The sequence below is a fragment of the Ranitomeya imitator genome, chromosome 4 (assembly GCF_032444005.1).
Source record: "Ranitomeya imitator isolate aRanImi1 chromosome 4, aRanImi1.pri, whole genome shotgun sequence".
Classification (NCBI taxonomy): Eukaryota; Metazoa; Chordata; class Amphibia; order Anura; family Dendrobatidae; genus Ranitomeya; species Ranitomeya imitator.
The window spans coordinates 185771900-185791510 of record NC_091285.1 but is presented as its reverse complement, the minus strand read 5'-3'; the positions used below and the strand labels follow the sequence as shown (position 1 = coordinate 185791510).

The 19611-nt window shown below is 46.2% G+C and overlaps 1 protein-coding gene across 1 annotated transcript in view; it reads right to left on the bottom strand.

The window, feature by feature from the left end:
• The window catches only part of LOC138675711 (ovomucoid-like), a 55859-nt gene extending 37900 nt beyond the window's left edge, over positions 1 to 17959 (bottom strand). The window contains exons 1-5 of the mRNA XM_069764173.1: positions 17834 to 17959; positions 17631 to 17665; positions 15995 to 16119; positions 14602 to 14653; positions 9323 to 9441 (exon numbers count right to left, since the gene is read on the bottom strand). Of these exons, the coding sequence (XP_069620274.1) occupies positions 9323 to 9441; positions 14602 to 14653; positions 15995 to 16119; positions 17631 to 17665; positions 17834 to 17888 (386 nt within the window). The 5' untranslated portion in view covers positions 17889 to 17959. The remainder of the gene's footprint in view (positions 1 to 9322; positions 9442 to 14601; positions 14654 to 15994; positions 16120 to 17630; positions 17666 to 17833) is intronic.
• Between the last annotated feature and the right edge of the window lie 1652 nt (positions 17960 to 19611).

Sequence of the window (19611 nt, the reverse complement as noted above, 5' to 3'; positions counted from 1 at the left end):
TGGACTGGGATGTATGGAAACTGCACTAGCCTGGGTTGCCTGTCATGCGTTGAACATGTGAGTGATACTTTTCTCATTTAAACCCTGTTTATTTCATAATTACCATTGTACATATTTGCAATTGTCTCATTTATAACATCTTTATAAAATATTTTTGATAAAGCACTGCCTAATTTTTTATGGGATATAATATTATATATTAGTCCGTTCTCCTGTTCTAAACCGTACCCTAAGTCTCTTGAAGGGAAAATACGCTACTGTTACTGTTGTGTTGGGTTAGCTTCGGACCCGTTTAATCGAAGCTGGTGGCAGCGAGAGTGTGCTGACTTTTGGGGGTTATGCTGAAGCGACAGCGGCATTGCTAATTATTGTTCCTGCCTGAGTGGGAGTAGTTATCGCGTCGCTGCAGCGTGCCCAATAGCCAGTACATAGCAGGCAGCCTTTCTGGCGACTAATTACCCAGGGTGCAGTACCTAATCTGACCTGAGAGTAAGGGGGCGACAGAGAGCTGCAAGTGTTAAGTGGAACTGTAAGCGGAATATACATAAATCCCTGCAGTTTGTGGTATATTGAAAGCAGTGGGATACCTAGAATAAGCCCCTGCTGTAAGCTAAGAGGTCAATAGCCTTGTGTGTGGTTTTTCATCACATCGTGGAGTGGAGGGATAACTAAGATAAGCCCCCCTGCACATGTGATAGCCGTCTGTTGGCCTAAAGTCACCTCAATCCGTGACGTAGGGGTGACGGTCACGACGTGAATCCTGACCCATTGGTGACAGCGGTCAGGGGAATCGTGACAATTGGTGGCAGCGGTGGGATATCTTAGAGCATTAGTGATTTGGTTTGAGTAATCATTCCTCTCACTAAAAACTTGCAGAAAGTTCTTGCGAGGACTCTGCGCAAATAAGTTTGGAGAACGAACTCAGTGCTTTTTAGTTGTGAGACAATTGCGTACTGGTAATTATCCCTTCCCTTTCTCTTAATTTTTCTATCCTATCTTTTATTTGGCAACCATGGCTGCGAAAGGGGAAGCCTGGTACAACCAGCAGAAGAAGGACTTTCTTGCTGGGATATGCACGTGCCATGGCCTGAACCCCCAGGGCAAGACCAAGGCTCAAATGGTCGCTGAACTGGTGCAATTTGAAGCAGACCAAGCCAGGCCACAGAGCCCAGAGGCCGCAGAAGCCAGCACAAGCGAACATGGTGCTGCAGCAGAGGTCCAACCACTGAATACGGGCCCTACTGGCAACCAGGGGGGTGCAGACCTCCTCCTGCAGCTGGCTCTGCAACAATGCTCCGCAGATGACCTAGAGAGGCGTCTGCAGCTGATCCAGCAATACCAGGAGCGAGCCGAGCGAGAGGCCGAGCGAGTTGAGCGGGAGGCTGAGAGAGCCGAGCGCCAAGCCCAGCGAGAACATGAACTGGAGATGCTCCGGCAGGGGGGGATGCCCTCCACCGCCCAGAGACGTGAGCCCAGCAGCGCTCAGATACCTAAGCCCCGGCCCGATCACTTTCCTGTTATGGAGAAGGACGGGGACTTGGACACCTTTCTGCGGGCCTTTGAGAAAGCCTGCAGACAGTACCGGCTGCCTACAGATGAATGGGCCCGATACCTGACACCAGGGCTGAGAGGTAAAGCTCTGGAGGCATTTGCTGCCCTCCCTCAAGAACAAGATGGTGACTATGAGGCCATCAAGCAGGCTCTGATAGCCAAGTACCAGCTTACACCCGAGGTGTACCGTAGAAAGTTCCGGACCCTCCAACGTGGCTCACACGACAGTTACAGTGATGTGGTGCATGGACTGGGGACCCACTTTGACCAGTGGACCCAAGGACTGTCAGTGACCACCTTTGCACAGCTGCGAGACCTGATGATCAAAGACCAGTTCTTTCATCTTTGCCCAGCTGAGGTGCGGCAGTTCGTGATGGACAGAGAACCCAAAGACGTGACGAAAGCAGCGCAGATTGCCGATGCCTATGAGGCCAACCGTAGATCGGAAGTGCGGAAGCCAGTCACCACCAGCTGGAGAGGGGGTAAGCCTGCAACCAACGCCAGTACCCCTGCCAGCCAACACACCAGAGGTCCTGGCCCTGTGGCCAACAACACCAGACCTACCACCGAACCTCGCAAGTGTTTCACCTGCAATCAGACTGGTCATATCAGTACCTACTGCCCAGCCAAGCAGAAGAACACCCCAGCCAAGGCCCCAGGGCCTAATGCAGCAGTTCTTTTGGTGGGTGGTGTGGTTGGGAGGGTGTGTGACAATGTACAGCACGTCACTGTGGGAGGCCATGTTGCGACAGGCCTCAAGGACACCGGGGCTGAACGAACCCTCATCCGACCCGAACTGGCGGCCCCTGAAGAAATCATTCCGGGGAAAACCCTAACTGTCACTGGGATTGGGGGCATCAGCTGTCCCTTACCGATGGCCCGGGTTTTTATTGATTGGGGTGCCGGGAGCGGGGTGAAGGAAGTGGGGCTGTCTGATAATTTGCCCACTGATGTTTTGTTGGGGACTGATTTGGGGAGGTTGGTTTCCCACTACGTCACTGATATCCCTCCCCAATCTACTAATGAGGGTAAAGTTAACCCTGATGATGATGATGATGGGAAATCGCATGTGTTACCTGATCAGGCTTTATCGTGTAATGATGCATCTATTAACCATTTTTTTCCTAGGATTGATGGTGAAAATGTTGTACCTGTGCCAGCTGAACCTGATAATGATTTTTCTGTGAAGGTTAATGTGTCCATAGGTACAGGCGTGCCCAGCCACGTCGCTCTGCGAAGTGAGATGGCTGAGGAACCCCTAGCAGGGACAAGTGTCGGTGCTACAGGAAATGGGGAGATGCATGGGAACCATGAGGAAGGTGATGCCATGAAAGTGACCAGTGCCACCGAGGAAGGTAACTGGCCCATAAGTAGCACTGCCCCTGGAGTGTTGGGGGTGGATGGGGAGGTAGAGCCCATAGCAGCGCCGGCTGATGGGTCTTTAGAAATCCCCGGGGAGACAGCCTACGTAGCTGCTGTCACCCGCAGTCAGAGTGCCCGGAACGCAGATAACTGTCGGCCTTCCGGACCCTCCTCAGTCATTACTGTGACTGAACCAGAGGTGGACCCAGAGCAGGTCCAAGAGGGTTCCCGTGGGGAAGGGGCCCTGACGTCGCTTTTGGCTTCCCCTAGCCAGGAGTTTCAGGCCGCTCTGCACACAGATGCGAGCCTAGAGAGTTTGAGACAACTTGCCGGGACGCACTTTTCCGAGGCTGATAAGGAGAAGGTGTTCTGGGAACAAGGAAGGTTGTACCGGGAGACAGTACCCGGAGAATCACAAAAGGAGTGGTTGAGGGAAAGACAGCTGGTCGTCCCGCAGCAATTCCGGGGTGAGTTGTTGCGGATTGCCCATGAGATCCCGCTAGCTGGACACTTGGGGATCAGCAAAACTAAGGCCCGGCTGTCTCAACACTTCTATTGGCCTAAGATGGGGACAGATGTGTCAAACTACTGCCGCTCCTGTATCACTTGTCAAAGAGTGGGGAAGGCGGGGCCTGCTCTTAAGGCTCCCCTGATCCCTTTGCCAGTGATAGAGGAGCCTTTCCAGAGGATCGCGGTGGACATTGTGGGCCCGCTGGCCGTCCCCAGCAGCTCTGGAAAGCAATACATCCTTACTGTGGTAGACTACGCTACCCGGTACCCAGAGGCAGTAGCTCTGTCGTCAACTAGGGCAGATAAGGTGGAGGATGCCCTGTTGGCTATCTTTTCACGTGTAGGGTTTCCCAGGGAAATGCTTACTAATCAAGGGACCCAATTTATGTCTCGCCTAATGGAGGCTCTCTGTAAGAGAATGCAGGTGAAGCACCTGGTATCGAGTGCGTATCACCCACAGACCAATGGCTTGTGTGAACGCTTCAATGGTACCCTCAAACAGATGCTACGCATGCTGGTTGAGACTCAAGGGCGCGACTGGGAGCAGTATCTCCCACACCTGCTGTTCGCTTACCGAGAGGTTCCGCAGGCCTCGACGGGGTTTTCCCCCTTCGAGCTCCTGTACGGCAGGCGAGTCCGGGGACCCCTTGGGTTGGTAAGAGAATCCTGGGAAGAGGAGCCGAACCCTTCTGAAGTGTCCATAGTGGAGTATGTCATGCGCTTCCGTGACAAGATGCAGACCTTGACGCAGTTGGTGCATGACAACATGACGCAGGCTCAGGCTGATCAGAAGCACTGGTACGACCAGAACGCCCGGGAGCGGACCTACCACGTAGGTCAAAAGGTGTGGGTGCTGGTCCCTGTACCAACGGATAAGCTTCAGGCAGCCTGGGAGGGCCCGTACGTCGTCCACCAACAGCTCAACCCGGTCACTTACGTGGTCACGCTTGACCATGCTCGGGGTAGGCGAAAGGCCTTTCACGTCAACATGATGAAGGCTCATCACGAACGTGAACCTTTCGTCCTACAGCTTGCCCGAAGACGGTGAGGAAGACACCCTCCTGGACTTGCTGGCCCAAGCCAAGGCCAATGGGTCCATCGAGGATATGGAGGTAAGCGCCTCGTTAACTGAACCCCAGCGGGTGCAGTTGCAAACCACACTGGAACCCTTCCGGGTCGTGTTCTCCAACCGACCTGGGAGGACTGAGTTAGCAGTCCACGATGTGGACACCGGGAATCACGCCCCACTACGGCGAACACCCTATCGAATCTCTGACCAGGTGCAGCAGATTATGCGCCAAGAGATCGATGAGATGTTACAGCTGGGGGTGATTCGACGGTCAAAGAGTGCGTGGGCCTCACCTGTAGTTCTCGTGCCAAAGAAGGACCGGACCACCCGGTTCTGCGTGGACTACAGGGGGCTCAACGCCATTACAGCCTCTGACGCGCACCCCATGCCGCGCATCGAGGAGCTGCTTGAGAAATTAGCTGGCGCAAAATACCTAACAATAATGGATCTGAGTCGAGGATACTGGCAGATTCCCCTGAGCCCCGAGGCGCAGGAGAAGTCCGCCTTTATCACACCCTTTGGACTGTACGAGTCCACGGTCATGCCCTTCGGCATGAAGAATGCCCCTGCCACTTTCCAGCGGATGGTCAACCTCCTGCTTCAGGGACTGGAGAAGTACGCCGTGGCGTACTTGGATGACATTGCCATCTTCAGTTCCTCCTGGGAGGAACACCTGCAGCATCTCGAGGAGGTGCTCAGGCGAATTCACCAAGCAGGACTGACTATTGAGCCGGGAAAGTGTCAGATGGGCATGAGGGAGGTACACTACCTGGGGCACCGGGTAGGCGGGAACACCCTGAAGCCAGAGCCTGACAAAGTGGGAGTGATCGTGAACTGGCCCACTCCTGTGACCAAGAAACAGGTGATGTCCTTCTTGGGCACTGCAGGGTACTATAGGCGCTTCGTAAAGCACTATAGTAGCCTGGCAAAACCTTTGACGGACCTCACCAGGAAGAAGCTACCACACATTGTCAACTGGACAGATGGCTGTGAGGGGGCCTTCCAGGCGTTGAAAACCGCACTGTGCAACGCCCCTGTGTTGAAAGCAGTCGACAGCAGTCGACCGTTCTTGGTGCAGACCGACGCCAGCGAGTTTGGCCTTGGTGCTGTACTCAGCCAGGTTGACTCGGAGGACCAAGAGCACCCCGTGTTATACCTGAGCTGGAAACTTTTGCCGAGGGAAGTGGCCTACTCCACCATCGAGAAGGAGTGCCTGGCCATAGTCTGGGCCCTGCAGCGCTTGCAGCCCTACTTGTACGGTCACCCCTTCACTGTGGTGACCGACCACGACCCTCTGCGCTGGCTAAACACCATGTGTGGAACCAACGGCAGGTTGCTACGCTGGAGCCTTGCCCTTCAGCAGTTTGACTTCACCATGGAACACAAAACGGGCAAAGAGCATGGGAATGCAGATGGACTCTCCCGCCAGGGTGAACCTACTGTGGTGCCCATGAAGGCATACCGTGGGGTACTGCCTCCCTAGCGCACACCAAAAGGGGGAGGTGTCACGATATGGTATGAAATATCATAAGTAGTTCTCTTGCTAGCCTGCGTGGGCTAAGCCGCCCTTCTTGGAGTAACAGTTTGTAGCTGCCAATTCCTGGCTTTCCTTCTCAGAGAGTGTGGGGGAGTTTTATTGCCGAATGGAATTTACGACTGGCATTTCCTGTGTAAGCTCTTGTTCAGCTATGTGAAGTAGAAACTTCAAAATTCCTGAAAGATTCTTTGTTTAGTTTTTGTTAGATATTAGGCAAACGATTTAAGCTAGAAATACGAAAATATATATTCTTATCCTCACTCGGTGTATTTACCCATCCCTTGAAACTCGGGCTTCTAACTCCGTCTGGTAAAGAAGTAGGGTTTTCTCTGTAAATATGTCCCCCAATTGTCACGATTCCCCTGACCGCTGTCACCAATGGGTCAGGATTCACGTCGTGACCGTCACCCCTACGTCACGGATTGAGGTGACTTTAGGCCAACAGACGGCTATCACATGTGCAGGGGGGCTTATCTTAGTTATCCCTCCACTCCACGATGTGATGAAAAACCACACACAAGGCTATTGACCTCTTAGCTTACAGCAGGGGCTTATTCTAGGTATCCCACTGCTTTCAATATACCACAAACTGCAGGGATTTATGTATATCCCGCTTACAGTTCCACTTAACACTTACAGCTCTCTGTCGCCCCCTTACTCTCAGGTCAGATTAGGTACTGCACCCTGGGTAATTAGTCGCCAGAAAGGCTGCCTGCTATGTACTGGCTATTGGGCACGCTGCAGCGACGCGATAACTACTCCCACTCAGGCAGGAACAATAATTAGCAATGCCGCAGTCGCTTCAGCATAACCCCCAAAAGTCAGCACACTCTCGCTGCCACCAGCTTCGATTAAACGGGTCCGAAGCTAACCCAACACAACAGTAACAGTAGCGTATTTTCCCTTCAAGAGACTTAGGGTACGGTTTAGAACAGGAGAACGGACTAATATATAATATTATATCCCATAAAAAATTAGGCAGTGCTTTATCAAAAATATTTTATAAAGATGTTATAAATGAGACAATTGCAAATATGTACAATGGTAATTTTGAAATAAACAGGGTTTAAATGAGAAAAGTATCACTCACATGTTCAACGCATGACAGGCAACCCAGGCTAGTGCAGTTTCCATACATCCCAGTCCATGGGATGTACTCAGCTCTTCCAGGACAATAGGACAAGAAGTCCAGAAGAAGAAATCCAGCAGAAGGACTGAGCTGGGGAGCCTGCCACAACTTAATACCTTCAAGGCTTTGACATCACAGAAGGGCTGGCTTATCCAGACCCTCCTCTCTCTACATTCTGAGTACTTCAATCTTAAATTTATCTACTTGCTATAACTTTGCTACAAAACATGACAGAGTCAGACTCAACCTATCATTCATCTCGGATTAACGTGAGCATTCTAATGAGATCAAATATGTCCTATCTGGGATACATATTTACAGAGAAAACCCTACTTCTTTACCAGACGGAGTTAGAAGCCCGAGTTTCAAGGGATGGGTAAATACACCGAGTGAGGATAAGAATATATATTTTCGTATTTCTAGCTTAAATCGTTTGCCTAATATCTAACAAAAACTAAACAAAGAATCTTTCAGGAATTTTGAAGTTTCTACTTCACATAGCTGAACAAGAGCTTACACAGGAAATGCCAGTCGTAAATTCCATTCGGCAATAAAACTCCCCCACACTTTCTGAGAAGGAAAGCCAGGAATTGGCAGCTACAAACTGTTACTCCAAGAAGGGCGGCTTAGCCCACGCAGGCTAGCAAGAGAACTACTTATGATATTTCATACCATATCGTGACAGCACCAATGACACGTTACACCACAGACTGTCCAGGAGTTAACTGACGCTTAATTCCAGGTCTAGGAAGAGTTCCCTCAGGAAAACATCTACTGCCTCATCAGGAGCATGCCCAGGTGTTGTAGGAAGGTCATAGAAGGACGAGGAGAACACACACACTACTGAGCATCATTTTCTTGTCTTTAGGCATTTCTACTGAAGTTGGATCAGCTTGCAATTTGATTGTCCACTTTGATTTTGAGTATTATTCCAAATCCAGACCTCCATGTGATATTAATTTTGATTTACATTGATCATTTTTAATTTATATTGTTCTCATCAGATTCCACTATGCAATGAATAAAGATTTGCAGCTAGAATATTTCACACAGTGATATCTAGGATGTGGTATTTTATGCACGTACTGTTGCAGTTCCCGCTATGCTTACATAACATCAGTCCCTAATGTTACAGCACCAGTGCATAGACAATACACGCCAGTAAGAATACAGGGTGGGCCACTGGGAAGAGGGTCATGTGATACATCAAACTTATTGAGAATTTCACAAGAAACACAATGGTGTGCTTGGTTTTAATGTAACTTTATTCTTTCATGAGTTATTTACAAGTTTATGACCACTTATGAAATGTGTTCAAGGTGCTGCCCATTGTGTTGGATTGTCAATGCAACCCTCTTCTCCCACTCTTGACACACTGATAGCAACACATCAGAAGAAATGCTAGCACAGGCATATACTTGTAAATAACTCATGAAAGAATAATGTTAACTAAGCACACCATTGTTTTTCTTGTCAAATTCTCAATAAGTTTGATGTGTCACATGACCCTTTTCCCATTGGAAAAAATAAAGTTGGATGCAATATGGCTGATTTCAAAATGGCTGCCATGGTCACCACCCATCTTGAAAAGTGTCAGAAACAGGAAGTTGATATCAACAACCATTCCCATTTTATTTAGGTGTATCCATATAAATGGCCCACCCTGTACTTCAAACAAAGCACCATTCTTATGCTATAGATATATATGTGTTGTATGTAATCTATTCTGCACTATGTCTCTTTATCAGTACTAAAGTATCAGATATTCACACCTGGTGCCAGCAATGTTGGCGCCAGGTTTCCCAGGGTTTGCATGACATTTGCTGCAATGTTTACATGGCATACCAATCAGCGGTCACTAGCGGGCTGCAGTTCTGACACTTCCTTTGGACATCCGCGATACGAAGGTGTCCATTAGCGACCGCTGATTATTATGCCTTGTGAACACCGCAGCCAATGTCATGCGAGCCTCAGCAGACACGGCGCCATCATCGCTGGAATGGCACTGGTAAGGGAGGGGAGTACATACTATTTTTATTTTACAGTGAGAAATACTGTATTTAAAAAGGTATTGTCTGAGCAGAAGACAACACCATATAGTTTTTGATAGACTATCATACTTTATAGCATTGGCAATGGTTGATATGATACTTCTAAAACTCACCTTTTCTTAGCATTGCAGAAAGTGCATTTATTGGGATAGGTGACAGCATCAGATCCACAGACTGGTTTATAGTCAAAAGTACAAAACTCTCCAATTCCTTCACATTCATCCTGAACTCGCTGATATACAAGAGAAAATAAGTGAGATGTAAGGAGATGTAAAATACAGATGGCCTCAAAATGTAAAAAACTTAAAAAGCAAAAGATATAGGGAACCTGTACCAACTATAGTCTAGAGCACGCAGATGTAGTTTAGGCTAGGGAAGTCTAAAGCATTTTGAAAGGTCCTTATTGGGCTACGGTCCCATAATGAATATTTGGTAAGTTTTTGATGCTATAGATTTTCTGAAGCATTTCTGCAACTATTAGGTCAATTAGGTTACCCGCATGGTTTTCGTTACGTTTTTATCGCATTTTTGAAACTGCAGGTTTTGTTTCCTCTTGGTATGTCATTTTAAATAAAGCTGCTTTGTTTGTGATACCTCCTGGTTAGTAGCGTAGCTACTGGGGGGCAGAGGGGGCCCGGTGCTCACCTGGAGCTTTGCTACTGTAACTGTATCGGCGCGTGATCTCTCTGCTCTGCCGCTATGGGGCCCCTGAACAGGCGGGGGGCCCGATGCCAGCAGTGGGCCCCACGCCCGTCATCGCAAGGTGAGCTGTTTCGGCATGGAGATGAGCGGTAGCTTGAAGCACCACGGGAACAAGGAGGAAGAGAGGTGAGTATTTATTTACTGTTTTTTTATGGGCACTGCCTTATACTACAGGGTTTGCCTATGAAAGTGCTGTCTTATACTACAGAATCTGCCTATGGAGGTGCTTAATTATACTACAGGGTCCGTCTGTGGGGTGCTGCCTTATACTGCAGGGTCTGACTATGGGGTGCTGCCTTATATTACAGAGTCTGCCTATGGGGGTGCTGCCTTATACTACAGGGTCTGCCTATGGAGGTGATGCCTTATACTACAGGGTCTGCCTATGGGATGCTGCCTTATACTACAGGGTCTGCCTATGGGGGTGCTGCATTATTCTACAGGGTTTGCCTATGGGGTGCTGCCTTATATTACAGAGTCTGCCTATGGGGTGTGTATTATACTATATTTAGGACGATCTGGTGCATTATACTACATGGAGGCTATCTAGGGGGCCATCGTACAGTGTGGAGATTACAGCGAGGGAGCCATCATACAGTGTTGGAGCCATCAAACAGTTTGGGGGCTTCTAAGGGGTCAGTACACTGTGTGGGTGGTAGTATACAGTGAGGGGGCATTATACTGTGTATAAGAGAGCATCATACTGTGTATAGGGGGCTGTCCATGGAGGAGACTCGGTACAATACTACATGTAAAGTGGGCACTTATTGTTATAGGGGAACTCCGGTTACTGTGACTGTCAAAGGGGCACACAGGGCATTAATACTTTCTAGGGGGCAAAATGTGAGCACTGTTTTCTAGGGCACTTGCACCCAATATTACTATATTATAGAGGGGTGCTTTAGAATTTAGAAGGCACAGAGAACCACACAGCAGGTGCAGTAATAGGGACACATAAGGCAGCAGCGGCTCAGTATTGGGGTATCAGCAGGATGAGGAGTTTGTGCAGGTTGGACATAGATGGTGATGGGGCTGGAATATGAGAAGTGAAATGTGTCTTTGTTGTATTCTCTCGTGGCTGGAAGAAGTTGTCATGTCGGTCTGGGCCAAATGGAAAAGACGGGAAAAGTGAATGATTTCATAAGAAAGAACGTAAGCAGTAAGTCATTACCTGTAACTGTTCTGTGATCTCTCATATGTTCTGTAGGACTGGTATCTAACACCGACCATAAGGCGGTAATATCTATGTTGGTCTTATATAGAGATTATCTTCAGTAATAGAGCCGTCATCTGCTGAGGTTCTCCTCCACTATTAGGTTACGTCACACAGTCAAAGTTACCTGGTTAGGGGCCCACTCGGAAGTTTCACTCCCCCCCCTTGAATCAAAACCCTACCTACGCCTCTGTTCCTGGTATTTAGCTTTGGATAAACTTTATTGGTACAGTCTTTTGTGGATTACATGTGTTTTTAATGTGTTTGTACAGTGGGAACTCACTAAAACTCATGCTTTTTTTACTGCAGATTTTCCCCACTTAACGCAAGTCTATGGGTAAAATCCGCACATAAACTCAACATACACGCAAGAGAAATTGACATGTTGCAGACTTTAAAGGGAACCTGTCACCCCGGTTTTTCAGTACGAGATAAAAATACTGTTAAATAGGGCCTGAGCTGTGCGTTACTATAGTGTATTTTGTGTACCCTGATTCCACCCCTAAGCTGACGAAATAACTTACCAAAGTCGCCGTTTTCGCCTGTCAATCAGGCTGGTCAGGTCAGATGGGCGTGGCGACATCGCTGGTTCTTCCCCCAGATCTTGCATATATTTCCGTTGGTGGCGTAGTGGTTTGCACATGCCCATCTTCTGAATCCACTGGGCAGGAGAAGAAAAAACGCGCGATCGGCGCTATTTCCCTGGTGATCTGTGGGGGCGGCCATCTTCCTGAGGCGAGATGCGAACTCGGCTTCAGGAAAATGGCCCCCGGGCAGCAGAGGACTCCATATGCGCACGCGTGGCCTCAGGAAGATGGCCGCCCCCACAGATCACCAGGGAAATAGCGCCGATCGCGCGTTTTTTCTTCTCCTGCCCAGTGGATTCAGAAGATGGGCATGCGCAAACCACTACGCCACCAACGGAAATATATGCAAGATCTGGGGGAAGAACCAGCGATGTCGCCACGCCCATCTGACCTGACCAGCCTGATAGACAGGCGAAAACGGCAACTTTGGTACCGTATATACTCGAGTATAAGCCGAGATTTTCAGCCCAAATTTTTGGGCTGAAAGTGCCCCTCTTGGCTTATACTCGAGTCAAGGTGGGTGGCAGGGTCGGCGGGTGAGGGGGAGAGGGCGCCGAGGCATACTTACCTAGTCCCGGCGATCCTGGCACTCCCCCTGCCGTCCCACGGTCTTCGGTGCTGCAGTTCTTCCCCTCTTCAGCGGTCACGTGGGACCGCTCATTAGAAAAATGAATAGGCGGCTCCACCTCCCATAGGGGTGGAGCCGCGTATTCATTTCTCTAATCAGCGGTGCCGGTGACCGCTGATAGAGAAAGAGGCTGCGGCACCGTAGACAGCTGTGACAGGCAGAGGGAGCCGGACGTCGGGACCAGGTAAGTATGTAATATTCACCTGTCCGCGTTCCAGCCGCCGGGCGCCGCTCCATCTTCCCGGCGCCTCCATCTTCCCGGCGTCTGCGCTCTGACTGTTCAGGTCAGAGGGCGCGATGACGCATATAGTGTGCGCAGCGCCCTCTGCCTGATCAGTCAGAGCAGAGACGCCGGGAAGATGGAGGCGCCGGAACGAGATGCCGGGAGCTGCAAGCAAGAGAGGTGAGTATGTTTGTTTTTTTTTTTTATTGCAGCAGCAGCGGCACAGATTTATGTGGAGCATCTATGGGGCAGTATGAATGGCGCAGAGCACTATATGGGGCACAGCTATGGGGCACAATGTACGGTGCAGAGCACTGTATATAGGGCACAGCTATGGGGCACAATGAACGGTGCAGAGCACTATATGGGGCACAATGAACGGTGCAGAGCACTGTATATGGGGCACAGCTATGGGGCACAATGAACGGTGCAGAGCACTGTATATGGGGCACAGCTATGGGACACAATGAACGGTGCAGAGCACTGTATATGGGGCACAGCTATGGGGCACAATGAATGGTTCAGAGCACTGTATATGGGGCACAGCTATGGGGCACAATGAACGGTGCAGAGCACTATATGGGGCACAGATATGGGGCACAATGAACGGTGCAGAGCACTGTATGGGGCACAGCTATGGGGCACAATGAACGGTGCAGAGCACTGTATATGGGGCACAGCTATGGGGCACAATGAACGGTGCAGAGCACTGTATATGGGGCACAGCTATGGGGCACAATGAACGGTGCAGAGCACTATATGGGGCACAGATATGGGGCACAATGAACGGTGCAGAGCACTGTATGGGGCACAGCTATGGGGCACAATGAACGGTGCAGAGCACTGTATATGTGGCACAGCTATGGGGCACAATGAACGGTGCAGAGCACTATATGGGGCACAGCTATGGGGAAATATGAACGGTGCAGAGCACTATATGGGGCACAGCTATGGGGAAATATGAACGGTGCAGAGCACTATATGGCACAGCTATGGGGAAATATGAACGGTGCAGAGCACTATATGGCACAGCTATGGGGCAGTATGAACGGTGCAGAGCACTATATGGCAGAGCTATGGGGAAATATGAACGGTGCAGAGCACTATATGGCAGCTATGGGGCAATAATGAACGGTGCAGAGCACTATATGGCACAGCTATGGGGCAATAATGAACGGTGCAGAGCACTATATGGCACAGCTATGGGGAAATAATGAACGGTGCAGAGCACTATATGGCACAGCTATGGGGAAATAATGATCTATTTTTATTTTTGAAATTCACCGGTAAATGCTGCATTTCCACCCTAGGCTTATACTCGAGTCAATAAGTTTTCCCAGTTTTTTGTAGCAAAATTAGGGGGGTCGGCTTATACTCGGGTCGGCTTATACTCGAGTATATACGGTAAGTTATTTCGTCAGCTTAGGGGTGGAATCAGGGTACACAAAATACACTATAGTAACGCACAGCTCAGGCCCTATTTAACAGTATTTTTATCTCGTACTGAAAAACCGGGGTGACAGGTTCCCTTTAAACAAGCACCGCAGGTCAGTTTATGCATCCGATATAACTTAGGTGAAACAGACAATTTCCACAATGACGGGTGATCATTGTTTGTCTTGGTGAAATCATTTGTTTCAACCAATGGCTGACTGTCAAAGGTTAATTATCATTCAAAAGAGTGATCACAATTGGGCATCTTAGAATTGTTTTCCTTTGGTTGATCATAAGCACTAACTGCATCATGAACTGAAAAAAAATCTTGGCCACTGCAGTCTGAGATGTTTTTTTTTTATTCCCCCAACAGAATGACTGTTCATTATTCCATATCTGCCTTATGTGTATTGAGGTCTTCAGATTGTCCCTTGGCAAACCACCCCCCCAAAAAAGTGTCCTCCTGCTTTGACCTCCCAGCTATCAACTATAATCAGTGGAAAAGCCTGAAACCGGGCAGTATTTGATCAATTATCCTGCAACACAGCCACAGGAAAAATAAAGCATTACACAGTGCCCATTTAATTATTTGTGTAAAAATTCACCTCTTCAATGCAGCTTGCTCTGTACTTCATCTTGATTGCCTTTTTTGACTTCCTGTCAACACATAAAAGATTAAGTTCAATGTCAAGGAAAAGAAAGTGGTATTAACTGCTTAACGACTTGTGATGTACATTTTCATAACAGGTCACTGTGGGATGTATGGAGCATTTCAAACTATGGGCAGTGTTTATTAGCCACTTGCTGTATGATCTCAGCCATGTTTGATTGTCTGAAATGCTGCATGGAGAACAGAAAGAGGAGAAGAAGAAACTGTCTGAGGACTTGAGAATGAAAATTGTTAAAAAATATTAACAATCTCAAGTCCATCTCCAGAATTCCCTTGTCCATATTGTGCAACATAATCAAGACGTTTACAACCCATGGCACTGTAGCTAATCTCCTTAGCAGAGAAAAATAGATGAAAGGTTGCAATATAGGATAGTCTGGACGGTGGACAAACAACCCCAATTAAATTCCAAACAAATTCAAGCTGTCCTGCAGACTCAGAGTGCATCAGTGTCAGTGAAAACTATCGGTCAACATTTCAGTTAAATAAAATGCTATGGCAGGAGACCCAGTAGGACACCACTGCTGACAGAGCCATAAAAAGCTAGACTGCATTTTCACAAAATGTAGGTGAGCAAGACAAAATACTTCTGGGAAAGTGTTTTGTGGACAGATGACCGCAAAGATAGAGATTTTTGATAAAACACAATTTTCTGTTTACCGAAAAAGGAATGAGGCCTACAAAGAAAAGTACACAATACCTACAGTCAATTATGGTGGAGGTTCACAGATGTTTGTTATGCTGCCTGTGGCAATGGGTGCCTTGACTGTATGCAAGGCATCGTGAACTCTGAAGATTATCAAAAGATTTTGGGTCGCAATGTAGTGCCCAGTCACAAAGACTTGAAGCAGTTTTCAAAAGAAAAGTGGTTCAAAATTCCAGGTGAGAGATGTGAGAAGTTAGTGATGGTTTCAGGAAGTGATTTATTGCAGTCATTTATTCCAAAGTGTGTGGAACCAAATATTAAGTTGAGGGTGCTGACTGACAGCAGGATCAGCATTAAGTTCAGCTGTCAGTCAAGAATCCTGCGAGTCACGTCCCCTTTGTAAAGACAATAAAAATATGATATGGCAGATATAAGAGTACTGATTAGAGTAGAAGTAATAAAATAAGAATAAAAGCTGGCTCCTTTTGACTTGGTGACAGGTCCTCGTCAAAGTTATGTTTGATCATTGAATATCTCTGTGCTCCCTGATCTTTTCATTTTCATGGCAAGTGAGACAAAGTTGACTTGGCTATTAAGAGATTGGTAAAATAAAAATAAAACATCATGTAAGATAAAATAATGATACATCCTAATGCATGAATGTTTTGAAATGTCAACTTACAGTATGAATGAACATAGGTCACATTCACTTGAATAAGTACGACCATTTGTACCGCACACTGGCTCATAAATTCTGGTGCAGATTAATCCCATATCTGGTACTGAAGTGTATACATCACAATTAGGCTGCGGAAAAATAGAAACTAAGGGTAACAAAGTCAAAATTCAACATTTGACTATTGTAGTACATATATAATTATTAGTGATGAGTGAGTGTACTCGTTGCTCGGGTTTTCCCGAGCACGCTCGGGTGGTTTACGAGTATTTGTTCGGAGATTTAATTTTCATCGCGGCAGCTGAATGATTTACAGCTACTGTAATGATGATAAGGTTACGGGTAGGTGGATTCATAACTGGCTCATAGATCATACTCATAGAGTGGTAATAAATGGTTGCACGTCCAATTGGAAGAGTGTTTCAACTGGGGCACCACGATGCTCTGTATTGGCCAAAGTGTTGTTCAAAATTTTTATAAATGATCTAGATAAGGGAACTGAAAGTAAACTAATCAAATTTGCAGACACTAGAGAAGACAGAGAAAGGATTCAGAAGGGTCTAGGTAAGCTTGAACAATAGGCAGAGACTATTAGAATATATATTTAACAGGGAGAAAAGCAAGATTTTACATCTGAGCAAGAAAAACAAAAAATGGTATCTACAGAACTAGAGGAATAGAACTAAGCAACAACAAGTGTGAAAAAGACCTGGGTATACTAATAGATTACAGATTGCACATGTGGCAACAGTATGATGCAGCAGCAAAAAAAGCCAAACACAGTTCTAGGATGTAATAAGAGAAGCATAGAGTCTAGATCACATGAAATAATTATCCCCCTCTACTGCTCCTTGGTCGGACCTCATCTGAAATACTGTGTTCAGTTGTGGGCACCAAATTGTCAAAAAGACATTGAAATACTGGAGCAAGTTCAGAGAAGAGTTATCAGGATGGTGAGTGGACTGCAAACTATGTCCTACGAGGAACGGTTAAAGGATTTGGGAATGTTTAGTTTTGCAAAAATGAAGTCTAAGAGGAGACTTCATAGATGTCTACAAATATCTGAAGGGATGTCACAGTGTAGAGGAATCATCATTATTCTCATTTGAATATTGAAACACAAGAAGCAATGGAATGAAACTGAAAGGGAGAAGATACAGATACGGCTATTAGAAAAAACTTTTTGAGTGAGGGTGATCAATGAGTGGAACAGGCAGCCACGAGAGGTGGTGAGTTCTCCTTCATTGGAAGTCTTCAAACAGAGGCTGGACAGACATCTGTCTGAGACGTTTTTGGAGTCCCTTAACCTCTGACATTCTATGATTTTATGATTTCTTCAGCTGGACTGCTACCGATGTTCATGGCATATATTTTATCCTGTAGAATGGCATTTAAAGTATCATTTTCATATAGCACAAATGTGTGAACTGTGGAGGTTAAGATACTGCTGGACTCCCATTGTCCAAAATGGAGGACTGGTTATCTCTAAAGATGTTGCTTTCTGGGATTGAAACTCTTTATGTGTATAATAATTCTAAACATAACAATTTAGAACTACCCAATTCTGCACTTGCGTTAAGGCATCAGCTAGTAATAACAGATAATAAACCATACTTTATGGTCATTAAAAAAAAGTACATACCTCAATCTCTGTTTCAACAAGATTGCAGATAATACCTAAAATATAAAATGCAGACCACATCAAAATAAAAATACACAATAAAAAATAAAAATATCACCTTAACACAGAGTATTAATAAATGCAGCAAATCGCCCCAAAAAATGCAGAAAAAAACACATCATGAATAGTAATAAAACAATAAAACAGTTATTAAGAATATAAACCTGTGAAACTGGTAAATGCCACAGCAGCAAAGGCAATAACTCCTATGGACTTCATGATGACAGCTTATTATTTTGAACTTGCTCAATAGATTCTGCAAATAATTTTTCTACACGGGTGCTCTACATTTTTATATCCTGAAGAAGTTTACCTAGGGAGGGCTAAAAGGAATACACCCTCAATACTGGGCTAAACAAATATAACTAACATCAGCAGCTAGGACATAGCTTTTATTCCTCAATTGTAAAGCAGTAACATTTACAAATATTTGCTTTTACTCGAATAACAAGAATAAAGACGTGTGGAGGCTCTAGCGTTAGTTATTGTTAATGTAATATTAATTCCTTAACCAAGACAAACAATAAAAAAACCCTTACATTTGATGAAGACTGCACTGCACGTAGTTTTACGAAAAGTACTTTCATCTTTTGTTTTATTTTTAATACCATTTGGCTTATAGAGCTTTCACGTAAAACACTACAGTGCAGGCTGCTCAGTCTTGCTTTGTTCTTATTTGTCGGACTAGATCTCTAATGGCTTTCTGACCTCTTTTGGAACTAACCTAAGCTCAACTTCTGTTTGAATTACATTTATTTAGCTTTTCATTGATTAAATATATGAGCTTAGATTACATTTAGAAGCTCAGGAGAGATCTGAGTGTGGCTGCAGTGAGAGCCATCAAAAAGCTCATTTGATAGGATGAAGTGAAGCAGTTCATACCATGAAAACTGTTGGCCGTTTGTTAGCCTACTCTATCATAAGGCCGAGGCTGAAGACTTAAGCTCCCGTCTCTATTTGAAGAAGGGGCCTCTCATTCCATCTCATGGCAAGAACGAGGCACTAAAACATGACGGTCGACTTACCTGCACCTCTCTTGTCCGATTTGTGGCCATGGTCCTCTTATGTCCATCTGGATTCCCCACTTGGACCAGCACACCTGGCACATAATAAAATATCCATGGAAATGCCTGTCCCTTGTCACCCAAACATCAGTCGCCTGTCTACCTACAAATTGCTTTAAGCCTCACTCCTAAACCATGGAGACGTCTCTATCCGAATCAGGGACATTTTGCACTTCTGCAATTAGGGGCTATTTGATTGCGGGTGCTCACCACGACCTCAGATACTGACACATCTAGAACACTGTAAAGGAAGGTACTATGAGAAATCTAAGATTCATCAAATATTCGGACTTGTTTAGCATGTTTCATTACTCCTAGTCTCCACATGTGCTCCTTAATGGTTTTGCTGCCATCAGACTGAATCTACAATGTGGGTAACATATCTTGACTAGCACGAGATATTGTGAAAGTTTCTAGCAGCTGATTTATATATTTATATAAGTGCATATATACCTATGGCACCATCAGTAACTGAAATAATAAGCATACTAATCTCTACGGCAGCCTAATACAATAATCACACTCTCAGTAACATAAAACCTCAGTTCCCACAGCCTATGCAGTCTAAGATTTTATGGATAATCTTAGACGTTACAGTGGGATCAAATGTAAACTGTATGTATTGTGATTTTTACTGGATAAACTGTGGGAACTTGGGGTTTATATTACTGGTAGAATAACAGGTATATATAAACTTAACATTTAACCCCTTAAACCCCAAGGGTGGTTTGCACGTTAATGACCGGGCCAATTTTTACAATTCTGACCACTGTCCCTTTATGAGGTTAGAACTCTGGAACGCTTCAATGGATCCTGGTGATTCTGAGAATGTTTTAACATGACATATTGTACTTCATGATAATCAAAAAATTTATTTG